The following is a 20,682-nucleotide window of genomic DNA, read 5'->3' on the forward strand; positions in this document are numbered from 1 at the left end:
GCAAAGAGACTAGGAGCTTCTCCCACGCTGCAAACAGCCAGTTCCATCTGGATCCAAAATGGACTCATTCCTGGACAAGTATGAGCCCATCAGTGATGCTGGCAGCATCTCTGTGAAAGTATACTTTATAAAGGGCAAAAGCTGCTCTGTGTAGAAGCTGTGAGAAAGAAAAGAGAGAAAAATACGTGAGAGAACAACTCTGCAGACACCAAAATTAGTGAAGGAGGAGAGGGAGAAGATGCTGCAGGTGCTGGAGCAGAAGTGTCTCTGCAGCATGCAGAGGACCGTGTCAAAGCAGATATTCTCACTGCAGACTCACTCCTCCCATAGAGGAGTTCACTGGAGTGGGTGGATAGTGGATAAACCTTGAAGGAAACTACCGCCTGTGGATATCCCACACTGGAGCAATTCATCCAGGAGGAACTGTGGCACCATGGGTGATTCGAACTGGAGCAGTCAGCTCCTGAAGGGCTGAAACCTGTGGAAAGGTCTCATGCTGGAGCAGTTTGTGGACAGCATCCTGTGGGAGGGACTCCACACTGGAGCAGGGAAGGAGTATGAGAAAGGAATAGCAGAGAGAATGTGTTATCAACTGGTGGCAAACCCCCATTCCCCATACTAACTGCTGAGCTCGATCGGGAGGTAGAAGAGTTGGAAACAAAGGTGTAAGGCTGAGCCTGGACAGAGGTGAGATGTGGGGAGAAGGTGTTTTTATTTCAGTTTTTCACTATTCTCCTCTTTTTTGTTAATTGGCAATAAATGAATCTTCCCAAGCCAAGTCTCTTTTGCCAGTAACTGATGACAGTAACTAAGAGATCTGCTACTCATCTTGACCCATGAGCTTTTTCATCATATTTTATCCCACCTTGCCGAGGAGGAGTAGGAGACAACCTTGGTGGGGACTAGGCAGCCAGCCAAGGTTAAGCCCTGCCACTGTACTTAATGGAGATGTAAACAAATGTCACTGTTTCAAAAATTTTGTACAGAAATATTTAATTCTAAAACAGATTCACCTACACATACACATTTCTATGTTCACCTATAAATTATTATGAAACATTTTTGCTTTTTTTTTTTTTCTCTTTAGAGCTGAAAATGCAGATAGGGGGATAGAGCTATGAAGGAACAGCAGAATGTTAAAATTAACAATTAAGAAATCATGGGAAAAAGATAATATTCCCACCAGGGAAATAACGTAGGTATACTTTTTTGCATTTCTGTTACAGCATATCCTTTTCTTTTGCTTTTTTTTTGGTTTTCATTATGAAGATCTAATTGCAACTAATATTTATTTTTATTTTTCTTTAAATCCAGCCAGCTCTTGCTATAAACAAAGATTTTCAGCTCTCAGTCTGTGCATATAAGCTAGCCTGAGTGAATGTTCAAATTGCTGCTACGCCTGCTTCTCCCGCAAAGTTCACAGCAACTTCTGTAGGATTAACCACATGCCCTCAGATAACCAGACCTATGTGACTGGATTTATTTTAGTTGGTTTTCCAGGTAAACCAGTGATCCAGCTTCTGCTCTTTTTGATATTCTTCCTGGCTTACGTGCTGACAGTGACAGAAAATGTAATGATTGTTGTGCTTGTCTGGACAAATATCCAGCTTCACAAGCCAATGTATGTTTTTCTGGGCAACCTTTCTTTTCTGGAGATCTGGTATGTCTCTGTCACAGTGCCCAAGGTGCTTGTGAGCTTGGTGATTAAGAGCCAAGGCATCTCCTTCACAGGCTGCATGGCCCAGCTATTCTTCTTCCTGGCACTGGCCTGCACAGAGTGCACTCTCTTGGCTGTCATTGCCTATGATCGCTATGTTGCTGTCTGTAAGCCCTTGCATTACCCAGTAATCATGAACTGCAGTCTTTGTGTCCATCTGTCTATTGGCTCCTGGGTGAGTGGCTTCCTGATTTCCGCAGGGAAGGTTTACTTCATTTCACATCAGACCTACTGTGGGCCCAACATCATCAACCACTTCTTCTGTGATGTCTCCCCCTTACTGAAGCTAGCCTGCACCAACGCATCACTAGCTGAGCTTATGGATTTCTTACTAGCCCTACTCATCCTTCTGGTACCACTCACTGTGATTGTTGCCTCATATGTGTGCATCATCTCTGCTGTCTTGGGCATTCCCACAGCCCAGGGCCGTCACAAGGCCTTCTCTACCTGTGCATCTCATCTTTTAGTGGTTACAGTGTTCTACACAGCCTCCTTGTTTATCTACACCAGGCCCCAGCCAATTGATTCCTTCAGCTCCAACAAACTGGTTTCTGTGATATACACTGTCTTAACACCGCTTGTCAACCCAATCATCTATTGTCTGAGGAATCAGGAATTCAAGATAGCTCTTAGGAAAACAACATGCTGGAGAGACATCTTGTCCTAGAAAGTTCAGGTGAAGGTTTGCAAGAATTTTCTATATTTACTATAAAATTCCATCATAACTCTCGTTCCACTGTGTAACAGTAATACGTAACAGGTTGTGATAAATTTACTGGTGTTCACCTCTGAGATCTGAGAGATTTGGAAGATCCTGAAGAAAAAGCAGAGAGAATCCAGAGGAAAGGCCATCATCTCACATGAGGAAAGCAAGTGGCTAGGGGAACAGAGCCTAACAACTGGGCAAAACAGAAGGGGGGTCTCAGAATCTGCTCCCAGTGTCTTTGCTCCCTAGTCCTGTATAAGTGTTTGTTAGTCTCAGAATTCTATCCAGAGCTAAGGTCTCTAAGCTGACCATAACTTTTTCTCTATGTTTCCCCTAAAGGTCTGCTACTTATAGAACCATAGAATCATATAATATATATAATAGCCTTGAACACCTCTAGGGAAGGGGTATTCAAATTTCTGGGCAACCTGTTCCAGTACCTTACCACTCTCTGAATAAAGAATTCCCTCCTACTATCTAATATAAATCTCTCCTGTTTTAGTTTAAAATCATTCCCCCTTGCCTAATCACTATCTGCACATGTAAAATGTTGGTCTCCCTCCTGTTAATAAGCTCCCCCTAAGTATTGGAAGGCTGTGATGAGGTCATCCCAAAGCCTTCTCTTCTCCAGGATGAACAAGCCCAGTTCCCTCAACCTTTCTAAGTAGGAGAGGAGCTCCAGCCCTCTGATCATCTTCATGAACCCCTGGGCACACCACTAGAGACTGGCCTCCAGCTGGATTTTGTGCCCCTGATAACAATCCTTGTAAGTCTGACAGTTTAGCCTGTGTTCTATTCACTTCACTGTTCACTTACATAATCCACAGTTCATGAATTTATCTATTAGGATAGTATGGGACACCATGTCAAAAACCTTGCTGAAGTCAAGGGAGAAAACACCTACTATTCTCCACCTACTGAGGCAGTCTTTACGCTGTAGAAGTGTGGGGATACAAGAAAGACTATTCAGAGCAGAAGCTGCGGAGCAAGATAAACGGCATGAGAAAGCAACACTGAGAACCAAGGACACCTCCAGAAGAAGAGAAAAGCAAAAGGCACATCTCATGGCTCTGATTGGATAAGCGCATGCATGCACGGTTAAGGAGTGTTTGTGGAATTTTGTTGACATGTAAAGGCGGGTGGTAAAGTTACAAGAGAAAACTTGTGAATGTATATAAGGGATGTTAGAACCCGCAATAAACGATTTGGATCGTTCATATCTGAGTCCGCACCTCAGCCGCTGCAAATTGCGCCCACTGCGCGGTGCAAATCCAGCCAAGGCTGAGCGAGCCCGTTCCGGCAGCGCCACCCAACGGAACTACGGAAAGGTTGTTTGGCGCGCACCCGAATGTCTCTATTACAGCGTACTACAGTGCTTTAGAGCAGTGCAGAAAAGAAGCAATATCACGGGGTGATGCTGATATGTTGCAAGCCTTTCCTGTGATGTATTGTGCAAATCAGCCCCCCCGGTGGAAATTATGTGCCTTATGAGGCAGTGAAGGAGCTAAGGAGCTCAGTGAAAGATTATGGAATTCAGTCTACCTTTACGTATAATCTTTTGGTTGCAATCAGGGACAGCTATGTTATTACTATGTTATTACATCACAATTGGAAAATTTTGTTACAAATGATTCTATCTCCCATGCAATATACTGTTTTTATGACTGAGTACTGACAGGAGGCTACCGTCCAGACTATGGATAATTTGGCTAACTTAAATCATATTGGCATGGAAGAGCTCATGGGGGAAGGGGCTCGGGCAGCACCTCAAGCCCAGGCACAGATGGACAGGCAATGCTTTGAAAATAGTCCAACAGTATGCCAATTGACAGTGGCAAATGCATTACAACCAGTACAAAAAGCTAGATCTCAAATCCCTATTTATCATTACGTGAATGATATATTAACAGTAGTAGAACAAGAAGAGAGCCTCATAGATGCTATACTGCTCATCCAACAGGGAGTACAACCTGTCAGTTTACAAATAGCTGAAGAAAAGGTGCAACTCAGCTCTCCATGGAAATACTTAGGATGGAAAATTACATCTCATACCATTCAGCCACAAATCCTCAAAATAGTACCTCATGTGCAGACATTAAATGATCTGCAAAAATTATTAGGAGCCATCAACTGGTTGTGACCACTCTTGGGTATTACTACTCAAGAGCTGCACCCTTTATTTCAGCTACTCAAAGGAGACCCAGATCTAACCTCTAAAAGACAATTAACACCAGAAGAGCTACAATGCTTAGACTCTGCAATGTCATTGCAACATAGATATAGCCATTGTGTTTGTCTATCATTTCCAGTATCTCTTATAATAATATCGAACTCTTATTAACCATACAGCTTGTTATGTCAGTGGGATACCTCAAGAAAAGATCCTCATCATCCTTGAATGGACATTCTTAGCACATACATTTTCAAAACACATTACATCACAAGTGGAGATGTTTGCAATGCTAATACAGTGAGGTCGACATCATCTACAAATTTTACAAGCTCTTGACCCAGATTGCATCTACATACCTGCTACTAGAAAAAATTTAGATTGGATGCTTGCACAGTCGCACGCTTTACAAACTGCTATGGCTGACCATACTCGACAAATCTCCACTCACCCCCCCAAACATCAGTTACTGCATAATTTGAGTGATCTGTCCCTTACTACAAATGTTTCACTTTCACATGTTCCAATACCTAATGCTGTTACTGTATTTACAGATGGCTCCAGCAAGACACACCGAGCAGTGGTTCTCTGGCGTGGGACTGCTACACGATGGCAGTCAGACATGCATATCGCCAACAGGTCACCTCAAGTTGTAGAACTTGCTGTGGTGGCTTGAGCTTTTCAAATTTTTGCAGAACAAAAGCTTAATATAATAACTGACTCTTTGTAAGTTACAGGTGTCATTCAGCAGATTGAAGGATCTTTTCTTAAGGAAGTTAACAGCCTTGTTTGTGCCTTGTTTGCACAGCTCAAGCAAGTTTTGCATTGTGTCTCTCACTGTATTCCTTATTTTACTATGCAATTTCAATCACACACTACATTGCTTGGTCCATTAACTGAAGGCAACCACATGGCTGATCAAGCCATGGTCGCCTTTGCTACCCCTCAATTACTTCAACAAGCGTGACTGTCCCATCAATTTTTCCATCATAATAGGAGAGCCTTACAAAAATGATTCCAACTGACAATGGATCAAGCCCGTAACATTATTGTAACGTGCCCAGGCTCCCAGGCAATTGCCCCCTTGGCTCAAATAGGAACAAATCCCCGTGGCATAGCACCTCTTCAACTCTGGCAAACAGATGTCACTCATGTTGACGAATTTAGCCGTCTAAAATATGTGCATGTAACAACAGATACTTATTCTTCTTACATGCTTGCTACAGCGCATACGGGTGAACGCAGTCGTAACACCCATAAACACTGGTTATCTGCTTACGGTGCCATGGGGATTCCACATACTATAAAAACAGATAATGGACCTGAGTATAATTCTAAAACCACTCAAACTTTCCTGCAAGAATGGGGGGTTAGACATGTTACAGGCATTCCTCATTCTCCCACTGGACAAGCTATCATTAAGCGTGCTCATCAAACACTGAAATGTATTCTTGATAAACAAAAAAGGGGGAGACACACCACAAGAAAGATTATGTAAGGCTTTGCTTGTGCTGAATTTTTTGAGTCATGATCATGCAGATACAACTCAAGCAGACTGTCACTCTGGGGCCTCCCCAGTACTCAAGGAATGGCCACTGGTTAACATTCGGAATATGGCCACAGGGCATTGCAAAGGTCCCTTACCACTGATAACTTGGGGTCGTGGATATGCTTGTGTTTCTACAGGGACTGGCCCTAGGCGGGTTCCAGTGCGATATGTTCGGCCTCATCTCAAGGCAGAAAATAGCATCCAGCCCTCATAATGACTGGGATTGTGTGTTTCTTACTTATTGGTATTGTTTTGTAATTTGTAGTATTACAGATACTGAGGTGAGTGACAAAAAATGGCTGCACTACGAACTGGATGGTATAATAATAACAACCCTAGTAATGGTATGGCAAAGTAGGTGATTTTCCTGTGTTAGCAATGCAGCCTCAAGGATTAGAATTATTAGGCATAATCTAGGTTACTGTGTGCCGCTTCTATTTTAGTAGTAGATAGAATGCAAATTGAACAGGATTTGATGTTACCAGTGCTAGAATCTATGGGAATAGATCTTTTAGTGTAACTTTACCACCTCATTATCAGTAACTCTTGGTTATGATGCTGTTAGCCTATCAATTAGCCTTTTCTTAATTTGTGAAGACAAAACCTGGAAAGGAATCCCAGGCAAAGGGATGACCCTGTAGTATAGAATGATTAACTGCCTTTCATCCCACTAGTCAGGATTTTAAAAATATGACCATGCATCGCTCAAGACAAAGGCGCACGCTATCTTACTTTGATTCAACATATGATTCTAATACAGAATTCTGGAATATTGCCCAACAGATTTTTTAGTTCACTGGTCCCTTCAATTAGCACCTATCTCAGGGACCCAAATGCCCCTCACTGAAGAATGATCTTGGGATAGAACAAAGTATTCCGATAGTTTTAAGGGAACTGATAGTTGTGTCTATAGCTGCAAATATTTTGATTCGTAGACAGAGCTAACCTTGGTAGCTTATTTTGCTTTGCGAACAGGTGTTCCACTTGGGCTCTGTACCACGCACTGGCCATGCAGATGCGGTGTACAAATGGAAAAACCCCTGCAGTTCCTGAGAAGAAAAAAAGCAGGAGAGAGTCCGTGATGGGTGAGAGAGGAAAAGTGCACCCTGAAGCAGGGGACGCCCTGCTGTCACTGCCTATTGCATCCACTGCCTGCATCTTCCTTCTCTTTCCTGTCTGGTGATTTGCCACCTTTCAAGGGTCAATAAGTAATAATGCACTAGCTTAGGGAGTTTCTGATTCCTGCTTACGGGATTATCTGAAATGGATGCCCGTGTGTGTGAGTGTGCATATGTTGGCTGGAACTCATGACCCTCTGTGCAGCTCTGAGTGCATCGTTTGCTTGCCTCTGTTCTGGAGACATCCTTTCTCTCAGATCCAAACGTACCTTGAAACAGCACGGCTCAGTTTTAGCCACACTCACCAAGTTAGGATGTTAGCCAGCTAAGGGAAGGAATGCAACTAGTGATGCTCTAGTACGCTTGCCCACTAATATCGATTCTATCCGACATGCAACTCTACGAAGTCGTGCAACCACTGATTTTCTATTAGCCCGAAGGCATGGCTGTGAGCACTCTAAAAGCATGTGTTGTAAAAATTTTAGTGATCATTCAAAATCAGTATATCAGAGTATACAACAGTTGAAGATTCTCTCTAATCAGTTACAGGTACACACAGAATGGGACCCTCAGGGATTCTTTTCCAGGTTGCAGAAACTTGGGTCTTGGGCCAAACGTGTGTTTGTTCTTTTTCATGGGTTTAACAGTATTTCTTGTCATTATGCTATGTTTTTGCTTGCCTATTTTCTTACGCTTAGTGTGTTGTCAATCGAGGCATTGATTGAGTTATAATGATTATATTATTAATAAGATTAGTGCTATTATTTTATAGAATAGTAATAGTTCGCTAATAAACAAAAATGGAGGAATTGTAGGGGTACAAGAAAGACTATTCAGAGCAGAAGCTGCGGAGCAAGATAAACGGCATGAGAAAGCAACACTGAGAACCAAGGACACCTCCAGAAGAAGAGAAAAGCAAAAGGCACATCTCATGGCTCTGATTGGATAAGCGCCTGCATGCACGGTTAAGGAGTGTTTGTGGAATTTTGTTGACATGTAAAGGCGGGTGGTAAAGTTACAAGAGAAAACTTGTGAATGTATATAAGGGATGTTAGAACCCATAATAAATGATTTGGATCATTCACATCTGAGTCCGTGCCTCAGGCGCTGCATAGAAGTGCATCAGATTAAGGAAGGACCTTAAAGGTCTTTTAGTCCACTCTTTGTGCCATGGACAGAGATACCTTCCACTAGATCAAGTTGCCCAAAGACCCATTCAACCTGGCCTTGAACATCTCCAGGGATGAAACATCTGTAACTTGTCTGGGCAACCTGTTCCTGTGCCTTTTTCACCCTATTTTTTCACACCCATTTTTTTCATAATATCTAATCCAAATCTACCCTCTTTTAGCTTAAAACTGTTATCCTTTGTGCCATCCCTACACTCCCTGATAAATAATCCCTCCTCATCTGTCTTGGAGGACCCTAGCAAGTCTCCCCGTAGATCTCTCTTCTCTAGGCTAGGCAACCCTAATTCTCTCAGCTCATCTTCATAGGAGAGGTTCTCCAGTTCTCTAATCATCTTTGTGGGCCTCCTCTGGATTCAGTGTAATGGGTCCATGTCCTTCTTAGGCTGGGGGCCTTGGATCTGAACAGAGTACTGCAGGTGGAGCCTCAAGAGGATAATCATCTCCCTCAACCTGCTAGCCAAGCTTCTTTTTATGAAGCCCAGTACACAGCTGGCCTTCTGGGCTGCAAGTGCACACTGCTGGTTCATGTCAAGGCTTACATCCACCAGAACCCCCAAGTTCTTCTTCACAGGGCTGCTTTCTACCCACTTGTCACCCAGCCTGTATTCACGTTTGAGATTGCTCTGGCCTGGGTGCAGGGCCTTACTGAAATTCACAAGATTTGCACAGGTCAGCCTCCCAAGCCTCTCAAAGTCCCTATAGATGGATACCTTCCCTCCAGTATATTGGTTGCACCACACAGCTTGGTGTTGTCATCAAACTTTCTGAGGGTGTACTTAATCCCACTATCCATGTCAATGGCAAGTATATTAACTAACATCAGTCCCAATACAGACCCTTGAGGGGTACCACTTATCACCGTTCTCCACCAGGATGTCAAGCTATTGACTACAACTGTTTGACTGCAGCCATCTGGCCAGTTCCTTATCCACTGAGCAGTCCGTCTACCAAATTCATGGTTCTTTAATTTGGAGACAAGGATGCTGTGTGGGATAGTATCAAGTGCTTTGCACAAATCCATGCAGATGATGCCAGTTTCTCTTCCCTTATATACCAGTGCTGTAACTCCATTGTAGAAGGCTACCAAATCTGTCAGTCATTGTTTGTCTTTAGTGAAGACAAACTGGTTGTAATCAGTCACCTCTCTGTTTTCCTTGTGCCTTAGCATCGTTATTTACCTTGTTTCCCTCTTTCACTCTCCTTCACTCCACATTAGACTTTTGCACTGGTTGTATGGGACTATTAAAGTCCCATAGAGATAAGTCCCATAAGTCCCATAAAGATGAGCAAGTCTTGCTCATCACTCCTTGGCTCTAGCCACTCCTTCCCAGTTAGGCTCACTTTGGCCTCCCATACAGATAGCTGAAACCAAAGCAGTGATTTTCCTGGCAGGATCCTCTGTTGTTTTACCTTGCAACTCATGTACCTATGCCTCTAGCGTCAAGGTAGATTTTCTATCAGGTTTCCTCATATCCTCTCCATGGTCATGCAGGTAAAGCCACTGGGTAGCACATGGTGTATACCCATTGTATCATCTCTCTTGAGCAGAGAAATACCTTCTTCTAATAGCTGAGAAACTGGTTCCTACAGGCTGCTGAATCTCAGTTTTTCCACAGCTGAGACACATGGCCATATCATCTTTCCAGGTCATTATTATCAGCTAGTGTGCATACTATTCTACAAACATTCTACCAGTTTTTCAGGATTCTGCACTTGTTCATGGATGAAGTTCCAAAGCATTCGTGTCCACTGTTCTAGGTGCTTGCTAATATCCTCCCTCCCACACTCCCTGACACTCATAACTATCCTGCCTTAGGTCGGTCAGATCTCCAGGTGATACTCTTAAATAATTATTTAACTTTAAACAAAATGTGGAACACATTCAGGAAGCATAGTAATATAAACATGCTGATCTGAACATCCCAAGGATTTTCTAAATTCTCTCCCTGGAGGAGAAAGGGGAGGTGAAGAAGAAAGCCAGGGTGAAGAAGCAGAAGAAAATCTCCACCCTTGTCTTCCCCATAGATTGTTTTTGTGGGAGGGAGAGGTAAATAGTGTAATTATTAATTGTTTTTGAGAGATGGTTTCCAAAACACAGGGATGACAGCAATTCTGAGTACAAATACCAGGTTCGTTTCACAACTGGCAATTTTTTTCATATCATAAACAGTGTTACACAGTACAGCAAAATGATTACCTTAATCCAGCCCACAGAGATGATAAACAGCACAACAGGGACCATAGACAGCAAGTAAGAAATTCCATATCACAACTCAGAGCAAGCATAACAACTCTGAGACCAAAAATGTCAATGTTGTGACCAGCAATGATTAAACTATTATAGCTTAAAACAATTTTGTTTTAACACATTCTTGATCAGTTCTTTTGTTATCATAACCCTTTGAGCTCTATGTTGGGTGCCAAATGGATTGTTATGTTTTAACCTGGCAGGCAGCTCAGCACCACATAGGTATGTCTATCTATGTCTATCTATGTCTATCTAGATATCACTACTCCCTTCAGAGTGTCATAAAGGAGAGATCAGAAAAAAAAGGCAGAACTTGTGGGTTGAGATAAAGACAGTTTATTAGGAAAGAAGAGGAAGGTAAAATAATAATATCAATAATAACGATGATGATAGAATACACAAAACAAGTGAGAGTGATTCACAGAGCAGTTGGTCACTACCCACTCATCGATGCCAGCAGGGGCAGGGAGATGATCATCCCAGCTCAGCTCTAGTGAGGCTGCACCTCAAGTACGCTCTTCAGTTTTGGGACCCCTACTACGGGAAAGACATTGAGGCCCTGGAGTGTTTCCAGAGAAGGGCAACAAAGCTGGTGAGGGGACTGGAACACAAGTCTTATGACGGGTGGCTGAGGATATTGGGATTGTTTAGTTTGGAGAGGAGGAGGCTCAGGGGAGACCTTATTGCCCTCTACAGCTACCTGAAGGGAGGTTGTGGTGAGATGGGGGTTAGCCTCTTCTCCCAGGTAACTAGTGACAGGACTAGAGGGAATGGCCTCAAGCTGTGCCAGCAGAGGTTCAGGTTGGATATTAGGAAACATTTCTTCTCTAAAAGAGTGGTCAGGCACTGGAATGGGCTGCACACAGAGGTGGTTGAGTCACTGTCCCTAAAGGTGTTCAAGAAACATGTAGATGTGGTACTAAGCAGCATGGTTTAGTGGGCAACGGTGGTGGTAGGTGGATGGTTGATGACCTTGGAGGTCTTTTCCAACCTTAATGATTTTATGATTCAGTGATGTTTAGACGGTCTCCAAGCAGCAGCAGCTCCTGTGGCAAACAGTTTTATTGTTCAGTATGACTTCATAGGTTATGAAATATTCCTTTGGACAGTTTGGGTCAGCTATCCTGGTTGTGTCCCCTACCAGCTTCTTCATAGAATCTTGGAATGGCTTGGCTTGGAAAGACCTAGAAGGTCACCTAATTGATAAAATCATAAAATCATAGAATCGTAGAATCTTTTGAGTTGGAAGGGACCCTTAAAGATCATGTAGTCCAACTCCCCTGCAATGAAAAGGGACATCTACAGCTAGATGAAGTTGCTCAGAGTTCAACCTGACCTTGGATGTCTCCAAAGATGGGACATCCACCACCTCTCTGGGCAACCTGTTCCAGTGCCTCACCACTCTTACAGTAAAAAAACCTTCCTTCAATCCAATCTTCTCTCTTTTATTTGAAACCATTTCCCCTTGTTTTATCACAACAGTCTCTGCTGAAGAGTCTGCCCCCTTCTTTCTTCTAGTGTCCTGTTTAGACACTGAAAAGTCACTCAGGTCTCCCTGGAGCCTCCTCTTCTCCAGGCTGAACAGCCCCAGCACTCAGCCTGTCCTCGTAAGGAAGATGTTCCATTCCATGGATCATTTTTGTGGCCCTCCTCTGGACACGTTCTAACAGTTCCACATCTCTCCTGTACTAAGGACTCTGCACCTGGACAGAGTACTCTAGGTCAGGTCTCACAGTGCAGAGTTAGAGGGGAAGGACCACCTTCCTCAACGTGCTGACCATGCTTCTTTTGATGCAGTCCCAATCCCTCCGACAAGGGCAGGGATGTCACTTACTAAATCAGGTTACTGGGGACCCATCAACCCTGGTCTTGAACAACTCCAGGGATGGGACAGACCTAGCTTTGGGGAAAGAGACCACATGCTGGAAGAGGTCTGAAAGAAGACAGTCTATGCTGCGCTACTGATAGCTGTCTTGCAACGTTTTGATCTTATGTGTGAGAGCATCGCCCAAATGCTCCTTGAGCTCCAACAGCTTGGGGCCATGCCCACTGACCTGGGGAGCCTGTTCCATGCCCACCACCCTCTGGTGAAGAACCTGTTCCTAATCCCCACTTGACCCTCCCCTGGTGCAGCTCCTTGCTGTTCCCTTGAGGTTCTGTCACTGTCACCAGAGAACAGAGCTCAGCGCTGCACCTCTGTTCTCCTCATGAGGAGTTGTAGGCTGCCATGAGGCCTCCCCTCACTCTGCTCTGCTCTGGATTGAACAAACTGGGTGTCTTCAGCCACTTCTCATGCTTCTTGCCCTTTAGACACTTTACCACCTTTGTTGCCCTCCTCTGAACACTCTCTAATAGCTTTCTGTCCTTATATTGCAGTGCCCAAAACTCCACACAGAGCTCAAGGTGAGGCTGCACATACTGCCTGTTCCTGAGCTCTTAGGAGACTGCTCTTAAAAAGTGACCAGCACTGATGGACTCCAACACCTTCAAAAGCAGATTCCCAGGGGACCTTATTAACTAGTTCTATGAGCATCCCAAAGTCCGCACTCCCCATATTTAGTTTTGTAGTAGTTTTCCTCCTGTCACCATAGATTTTAAATTTTACTACTTCATGGTCATTGTGGGCAAGGCAACCACCAATTACCACTTCATCCACAAGACTCTCTCTGTTTACAACCAATAAATCTGTGACGGCACCTTTTCTAACTTAATACAGGGAAATAACAGAACTTGGAAAAAAACTGGTGTTAGACTAAGCTAAACCATGGAGTATAGTAAGAAGTAGCCTGACCAGCAATTATGATAAGCTGATTAATTCTCTAGACTTGTAGGTGCTGGTGGGAGCTGAGACATCTATCTCACTTGTCCTTACTTGTTTTTCAGTGCACAGGCCACCTAACTTCATGTGAACCCACACTTCAGGTCAGTCAGAGTGATGAGAGTGGACACTTAGGGAAAGCAGATTCTGTGTGTGACTGCTGTCTGTATCTAGACGCAGAACCCACAGAGTTCCATGAGTAATCTCCAGCTCATCTTAACTTGCCAGTAACTGTTCTAGGTAAAGCACATTCAGGGCAAAGGTGTATTTCATGCAAAGACAGTGATAGTGCTCTGGAGCCTTTCTCTGTGTAGCACTGTGCCCTTGACTGTGCTTTTCACGTTGAATGACCATTTTGTTTCCTTTGTGCTTTAAAGTCTGGGACTTCCTGACTGCAAATCTTAGGGAGATAAAATTGGAATTGTTTCTAGCTGGAACATACGTAAATAATCCAGGGACAAGGTAGAGATGGTGTGCTTGAAGAGGGACTATTTGATAAAAAAGTATCAAAACAAATGAACAGAAAAAAATCTACAGCAATATTTACCGTTGCATTATCATTACTAACTTGATGGGTCACTTCAGAAGAGAGATAAGGAAATGGAGCTTCATGAAGATGTGAAGTTTGAGTGTACTCTTGGTGTCTTGCAATAATAGACAGTGAAGTTTAAGATCCTGAAAAGAGTAATGAAGTGAAACAATAAAATCACATCCTTGGCCTGAAGAAGAGCAAGTTTGGGCTTGTTCAGGTGTCTGCTTGAAAGGATCCCATGGAAAACTGCCCCTTGAGGGTAAGGAGACACAGGAAAACTTATTAATCTTCAGGGGTAGCCTCTTTGGAGTAGGAAAATGGTTCATGCGAATTTGAGTAAACCAAGCAAGTGCAGAAGGAGTCTAGTATATATGGACATGTATCTTCTGACTTAGCTCAACACAAAAAAGGCCTACACAGAAGTTAAAAGCAAGAATGGCCTACTTAAGATCAGTACAGAGACACTGTTTATATATATAGGAATGGAGTGTGTGGAAAAATACAGATCGTGACCTGAACAGGCAACTAACCCATGAGTTCTTACCTGTGTTAGGTTGGGAAAACAAGTAAACTGCCCCTAGCTTCTGCATGTAGCTAGAAGAAACTTGTTTGTGAGAAAGTGCTCTGCAGCTGTGACTAAATGTCCTTGCTTTCTGTGAACCGTGCTTATGCTGATACCCAATGCTTTACTGCCTCCTGCTGTTAAATATATGGCCACGGTACTAAGGAGTGACACGGACATCTTGCAGACTGGCTGACACCAGTATCTGCTGGGGGAAACCCCATGGCGGACACTCTACCAGCCAGCCTCCCCCAGTAATGAGGACTTGGTGGAAATTCTACTAGCCAGCCAACCCCAGTAACCTGAGTACCTCTCTATTAAACTGATGAATGTTAATTTGCCCTTGCATACTTTCTTTGGGATCACTAAACCTTGCTCAGAAGCACTGGTGCTTTTGCATTACATGCAGTCCAGAAAATGTAATGCTCATCTGGAGCTGAAACTTGCAAGGGAGGTGAAGTGCAAAAATAAAGGTTTCTTACAGTGCATTTGAAGCAAAAGGAAGAATAAGGAGAGCATATTCTCATTGCTTAGTGGAGCAGGGGGCCTAGTGACAAGGCTTGTGGAAATATCTTATTTACTCAATATTTTTCCATCAGTGTTCTGTAGTAATGATTGTTTCTGTGTGTCTTAGGTTTCTGAGCTTACTAGGTGAGTCTGTGAAACAGCAGACATTGCAGAAAAACAGAGGGATCCTTTAAGCCAATTAAGCCTACACGAAGCCATGGGACTGGATTGGATTCATCTGACAATCCTGAAGGAGCTGGCTTATGTAACTGTGAGGCTGTGCTCTATCATTTTCAAAATGTCATCTGTGGGATATTCCTGATGACTGGGAAAAAAAGGCAAATGTGCCATCCATCATCTGAAATGGCAAGAGGGAGAATTCAGGGGCTTTGAGCAACCTGGTCTAGTGGGAGGTGTCCCTGCCTATAGCAGGGGGATTGGAACTAGATGATCTTAAACCCAGACCATTCTATGATTCTGTAATTCTCTGAGCCTCGCTTCAATCTCTGGGAATACTATGGAGCCATTATCAAGTTGCTTAAGGACCACAGTCAAATCATGACCAACCAACCTTATAGCTTTCTGTGATTATATGAATGGGATTGTCGATGAAGAAGGGCAGTGACTTGTTTACCTTGACCTTAGCACACAGTATTCCACAACTATCTTACCAACAAATTGGTTGGATATTGTTTGGATAAAGGAGTGATAACATGCATGGAAAATTGCCTGGGCTTCTGATTTTAAGAAGTACTTTTCAGAGCTGTAAAATTTAAGCAGATAAGAACTAACTAGTGGTGTCCCTCAGGGATCAATATTAAGGCCAGTACTGTTTAATGTCTTCATTAATGAGATAAATGCTGAGATGCAATGTACTCACAGCGAGTTTGTGGGGGACATCAAAGTTGGGAAAGTGGTCAGTATGCTGAAGGGGAAGGCTGCTATCCTTAGGGAACTAGCTGAACATGAGACAGCAAAGTATTTATGCAGTAAAGAAGGCAAAACACATCCTGGGCTCTGTTAGCGAGGGGCTAACCAGCTGATCTGGGGAAATGATCCTACCCCTCTATACAGTGCTTGAGAGACTCCATCTGCAGTCCTGTGTACAATATGGGGCTTTCCAGGAGAAGAAAGACAATGGCATACTGGAGTGAATTCCCTAGAAGACCATCAGACTATTGACCAGGAAGGACAAGCTGAACAAGATTTGTTCACCCTTAAGTACAGAAGGTTAAAGGGAGACCTTCTTGCTCTTTATATCTATCAGATGAGAGAAGGGTGCAAAGCAAATGGAGACAGTCTCTTCCTAGAGCTATACATCAACAGGATGAAAGGCAACAGACACTAGTGGGAATGTGCTAGAGTCTATGGATTTTTACTTATTTATTTATTTATTTTCTATGAGGCTGGTCATATAATTGAACAGGTTGTAAACCATCTGTGAGTTCTCCATCCTCCGGGGTGTGCAAAAATTCCCTAGGTGTGCTCCAGCTGACTGAATTGAAGAGAGGTTCAGACTTGATGCCATTCAGAGGTTACTTCTAAACTAAATTATTCCATGATTCCATGATTTTATGATTCTATATGCTGATACAAGTTTGTTACTATCTCCATTGCTCTTGTTTGTGCAGGACTAAAGAATAGAGCTGAACAATATCACCTCAGCTGTGAAATAATTTGTCTTGCTTGGACTGACACAAAGTTGCAAACTGCAGTATAGTCTCTTTGTAATCATCTTTGTTATCTGTATAATAACCTGGCTGGGGAACTGTCGGCATTCAGTCCAGTTAGAGAGTTCTCTCAGTTATTGTGGCATCAGAATAGCAAGCAATACTTTATTGCGTTCAACATACATCTTATATATCCTCCACTCGCAAGCAGTAAATCCACTAACAGTTAATTGGCTTCATCTTCTCCCAAGCCACAGTGATAACAGACAAAGGGTTTCTTAACTCTCCCAGATGTGACAAGATTCACTGCGCATACCAAAGAAGCATCCAGTTTACCCTTTAACCCTGTTTGCTCTTTATCTTACTTTACAGACTCCCGAGGCTTCATAGCGATAAGATCTATCACAGAGTCTGTCGAGCTCCTCAGCGTTACATCTTCCCCTACAGGGAACTTCATCATCATTGCAACCGTAGTTGTTGATCACCAGCTCGGTAAACCCATGTACTTCCTATTGGACAACTTGGCTTTTTGCAATGTCAGTGACTCTTTGGTCAATATTCCCAAACTGCTGTCAGGCCTGTTCACTCAGCATAGCATAATACAATCTCATTCAGCAAGTGTTTTCTCCAGATGTTCTTCTACTTCATTGCTGGTGCAATGATTTTTTTCCTTGCATGAATGTCAGCTGATTGGTATGTGGCTATCTATGAGCCACTGCGTTACTTGTCTGTTATGAACTGGAGCACACAGGATTGGTGATAACAGCATGGTTTGGAGGAATTTTTCACTCTGCTATACGGATTGCTTTCCTTCTCTGTCTACCATTCTTTGGACCCAACGTACAGGAGAATTGCTGCTGGAATGTTCATCAAGTATTCAAACTAGCTTGTGTAAGTATCATCTACAAACTTAGTGTGCATTTGACTCCTGCATCTGGATTACTTATGTAAATATTAAAGAGAACTGTTCATAAAACTCAGCCCTTTGTAACTGCACTAGTGACTGGCCACCCCCTCTAATACAACCCTTTGAGCCCAATCCATCAGCCAATTGTTCATCCATTTTATTACATACTTGTCTAGCTGTATGCTGGACATTTTCTCCTGAAGGATACTGTGAAAAACATTATCAAAAGCTTTGTAGAAAGCCAAAAAGGTTCCATCTACTTGATCATCTAGGTGGGTAACTTTGTCATAAAAGAAGATTAAGTTCATTAAACAGGACTTTTAATTTGTGAACCCATGTTGGCTGTGACCAATGACTGCATTGTCTTTCAGCTGGTTTTCAGTAACTCCCAGAATAATCTCCATAATTTTACGAGGCACCAAGGTAAGACTGATGGACTTGTAATTAGCATGGTCTTCTTTCTTGCCCTTCTTGAAAAATGGGACAATGTTTGCCAGCTTCCAGTCAACTGGACTTTCTCCAGATTCCAAAGACCACTGAAAACTAATTGAGAGAAGTCTTGCAAAGACATCAGCCAGATACGGATCCAAAGGGACTGCAATCATGCTCCAAAAAATGTGGGACTGCTTGGAATTGTTGTAATCATGTTCCATTAAATTCACTTGCCAGTCCTTACTGAAGAAAGTTCTCCAGCATATAGGAGATCTGTTCATGGGCACAATTCCAGAGGGAGGAAGCTGAAGCCTCTTCCTGGGAACAGAGGAAACTGTGGCTTCACCTGTGGGAGACATGCTATTTCATGGCACTGAGTTGCCAAGTGAAGGAACTACTGGATAAAGTGAGCAGACAATGCACTTTCAGAGAATCAGAACAGGATTGCAAGAGGAGACAGAGCAGAGGCAACAGCCTTAGTCTCGAGCTGAAATGAAGGAGTGGTAGCTAAGAGGTTACACTTGATCAAGTGGTGATGAAGTCTCCCAGGATGGGGAAGGATGGATGCTTGTGGCCTCTGACATGAGGAGAAAAGCACTCTTGACTTTGTGACATTGTCTTTTGTCAAATGATACGTAGAAGATCAGTTAAGGAAGGGGGTAAATAACAACAACAACAAAAAATCCCTACTTCGCAGGCAACTATATTTGGATATCTACAGCATGGCATGAACAGTGTTACATGAGAATGGATAATATTACCACCTGTAGGGTGTGATGCCTTCTGGAATACTACTGGAGAACTTAGTGGATGGAGCCATATTTAGTTCACTCAGCATCTACACTGCCTAAGGAAGTTACCCTGCATTAAGAAAACCATGCTTTCTGAAAGCACAGTTTCCCAACCAAAGGAATAATTTGGGTGACTCCACCTTAGAGTCAAACTAAGAAGCAGATTACAGGGCAAGTCAAGGGGAAAGACAAAAATGTCTAAGGCATGGTTTACTACTTTTCAAAGTAGAAATTACAAAAGAGTTAGCTGAAGTTCTCCCTAGAAATGCCTATTAGTTTTGCAGGAATCCTTAGTGACTAATTCAGACATTGGCATCTGTGCTGCAGATGCCTGTAACTGTATAAATAAAGCTTATGATCAGTATTTCCTGTAAGGCCATGACTACATTGTCTTTGATTTTTACTTAATAGTTGTCTTCTGATTTCAGATTGCAATGTCCTACCTATACCGTATAAAAAACAAAGCTTGCCTACGAGCTAGATCATCCAGCAGCCTCCACATTCTCCCTTTGTGGAAAAGTAATCAACTCAGAGTCTAACAAGAAGGCAGCATCAATACCGAAAATTTGACTATGAGCTGAAATCTTGAACTAACCTGAACCAGTAGTCCACTAATGGTTTTATGAAGTCTCAACACCTACCAAATTATTTCTAATAAAGTTAAAAGATTTTTAACAATAACTTCATAGCACAACTGTCACATCCTGCCCATAAGGGGAGAGAAGAGCTGACTGAATTCATGAATATCCCTGGTTAGGTTAAAGTAAAATGATATGTAGAGGTCCATACACAATCATCAATTTTAATGAGAATCTATATACTACAATTATCCCAAAAATATTGGCACACAATTATCCATAAAATATTGGCCCTCTAACACTTGGAATCAATCTTGAACTGTGGAGCTAGACAATATGACCTTAAGGAACTGAAATAAGCCTCAAAACAATAACTTTATGACTTAACAACTATACAAAAGATACGGTTTTTAAGACAAAGTAGGTCTTGCAACTATTTAATACCTTTATGAGAGGAAAAGAATGAACAGAAAAAAATGAGGAAAACAGAGAAAGAACAAGAGTCATAAAACAAATAGGGAAAAGATTGATTAAAGGTATTTTGCAAAGGTCTGTTTTGAGGAGTCCCAGTGTTGGCTCACAGTGCTGGAGAAAGAATGGTGGGGGGAGCCCACTCGTCTGGAGCTTGCAGTCTCAAGTTGGCAAACAGCAATGGTGCCCACAGTAAGATGAAGAAGATGACAAAAACAACCTCCTGGGCTCTGTCTCAGGCATCCTTCTGCGACTGCTAGGTTTGCAGCCGCATCGTCCAAGGTTGTAAACTAGCGAGTTCGGAATAACAAGTTTGTCAAAAATAAGCTTGTAGCCAAAACTTTATTGTGAGAAGGTTAGACCGGTTAGTGAACAGGACAATCCTGTGAGAGAACAGGATCCAGTACCTCCCTCGTAACCTCCTCTGACTGATGGCCTTGCACTGCAAATGTTTGAGACATACCAAGCACACCCCAGAAAGTTAGAAAGTGCTTTTTGTTGGTCCTTTACAGCAAGAGTTGAACACTTTACACAGGTTGTTTCTCCCTTAAATTATCCCATACAAGTTTTAGTATCACCCTAGGGCTTTGGTTGACAGAAGAGGACTTCTTGAAGGTTACTGATTATATACATTATACTGTTACACAGTGTACAGTCCAGATTTTTCCTAAGAAAATTGGATTAAGAAAAAAAAAAAAAAATCATATATATTTTTT

General features: G+C 42.7%; 1 protein-coding gene across 1 annotated transcript; it reads left to right on the forward strand.

The window, feature by feature from the left end:
• The first annotated feature begins 1,377 nt into the window (after nucleotides 1-1,377).
• Nucleotides 1,378-5,459, forward strand: LOC110391568 (olfactory receptor 6-like). Its single transcript, XM_021383508.1, has one exon. It carries the CDS (start codon nucleotides 1,446-1,448, stop codon nucleotides 2,382-2,384), a length of 939 nt encoding a protein of 312 aa, XP_021239183.1. The 5' UTR covers nucleotides 1,378-1,445; the 3' UTR covers nucleotides 2,385-5,459.
• Nucleotides 5,460-20,682: the final 15,223 nt, after the last annotated feature.

This window comes from Numida meleagris, unplaced genomic scaffold (assembly GCF_002078875.1).
Source record: "Numida meleagris isolate 19003 breed g44 Domestic line unplaced genomic scaffold, NumMel1.0 unplaced_Scaffold405, whole genome shotgun sequence".
Classification (NCBI taxonomy): Eukaryota; Metazoa; Chordata; class Aves; order Galliformes; family Numididae; genus Numida; species Numida meleagris.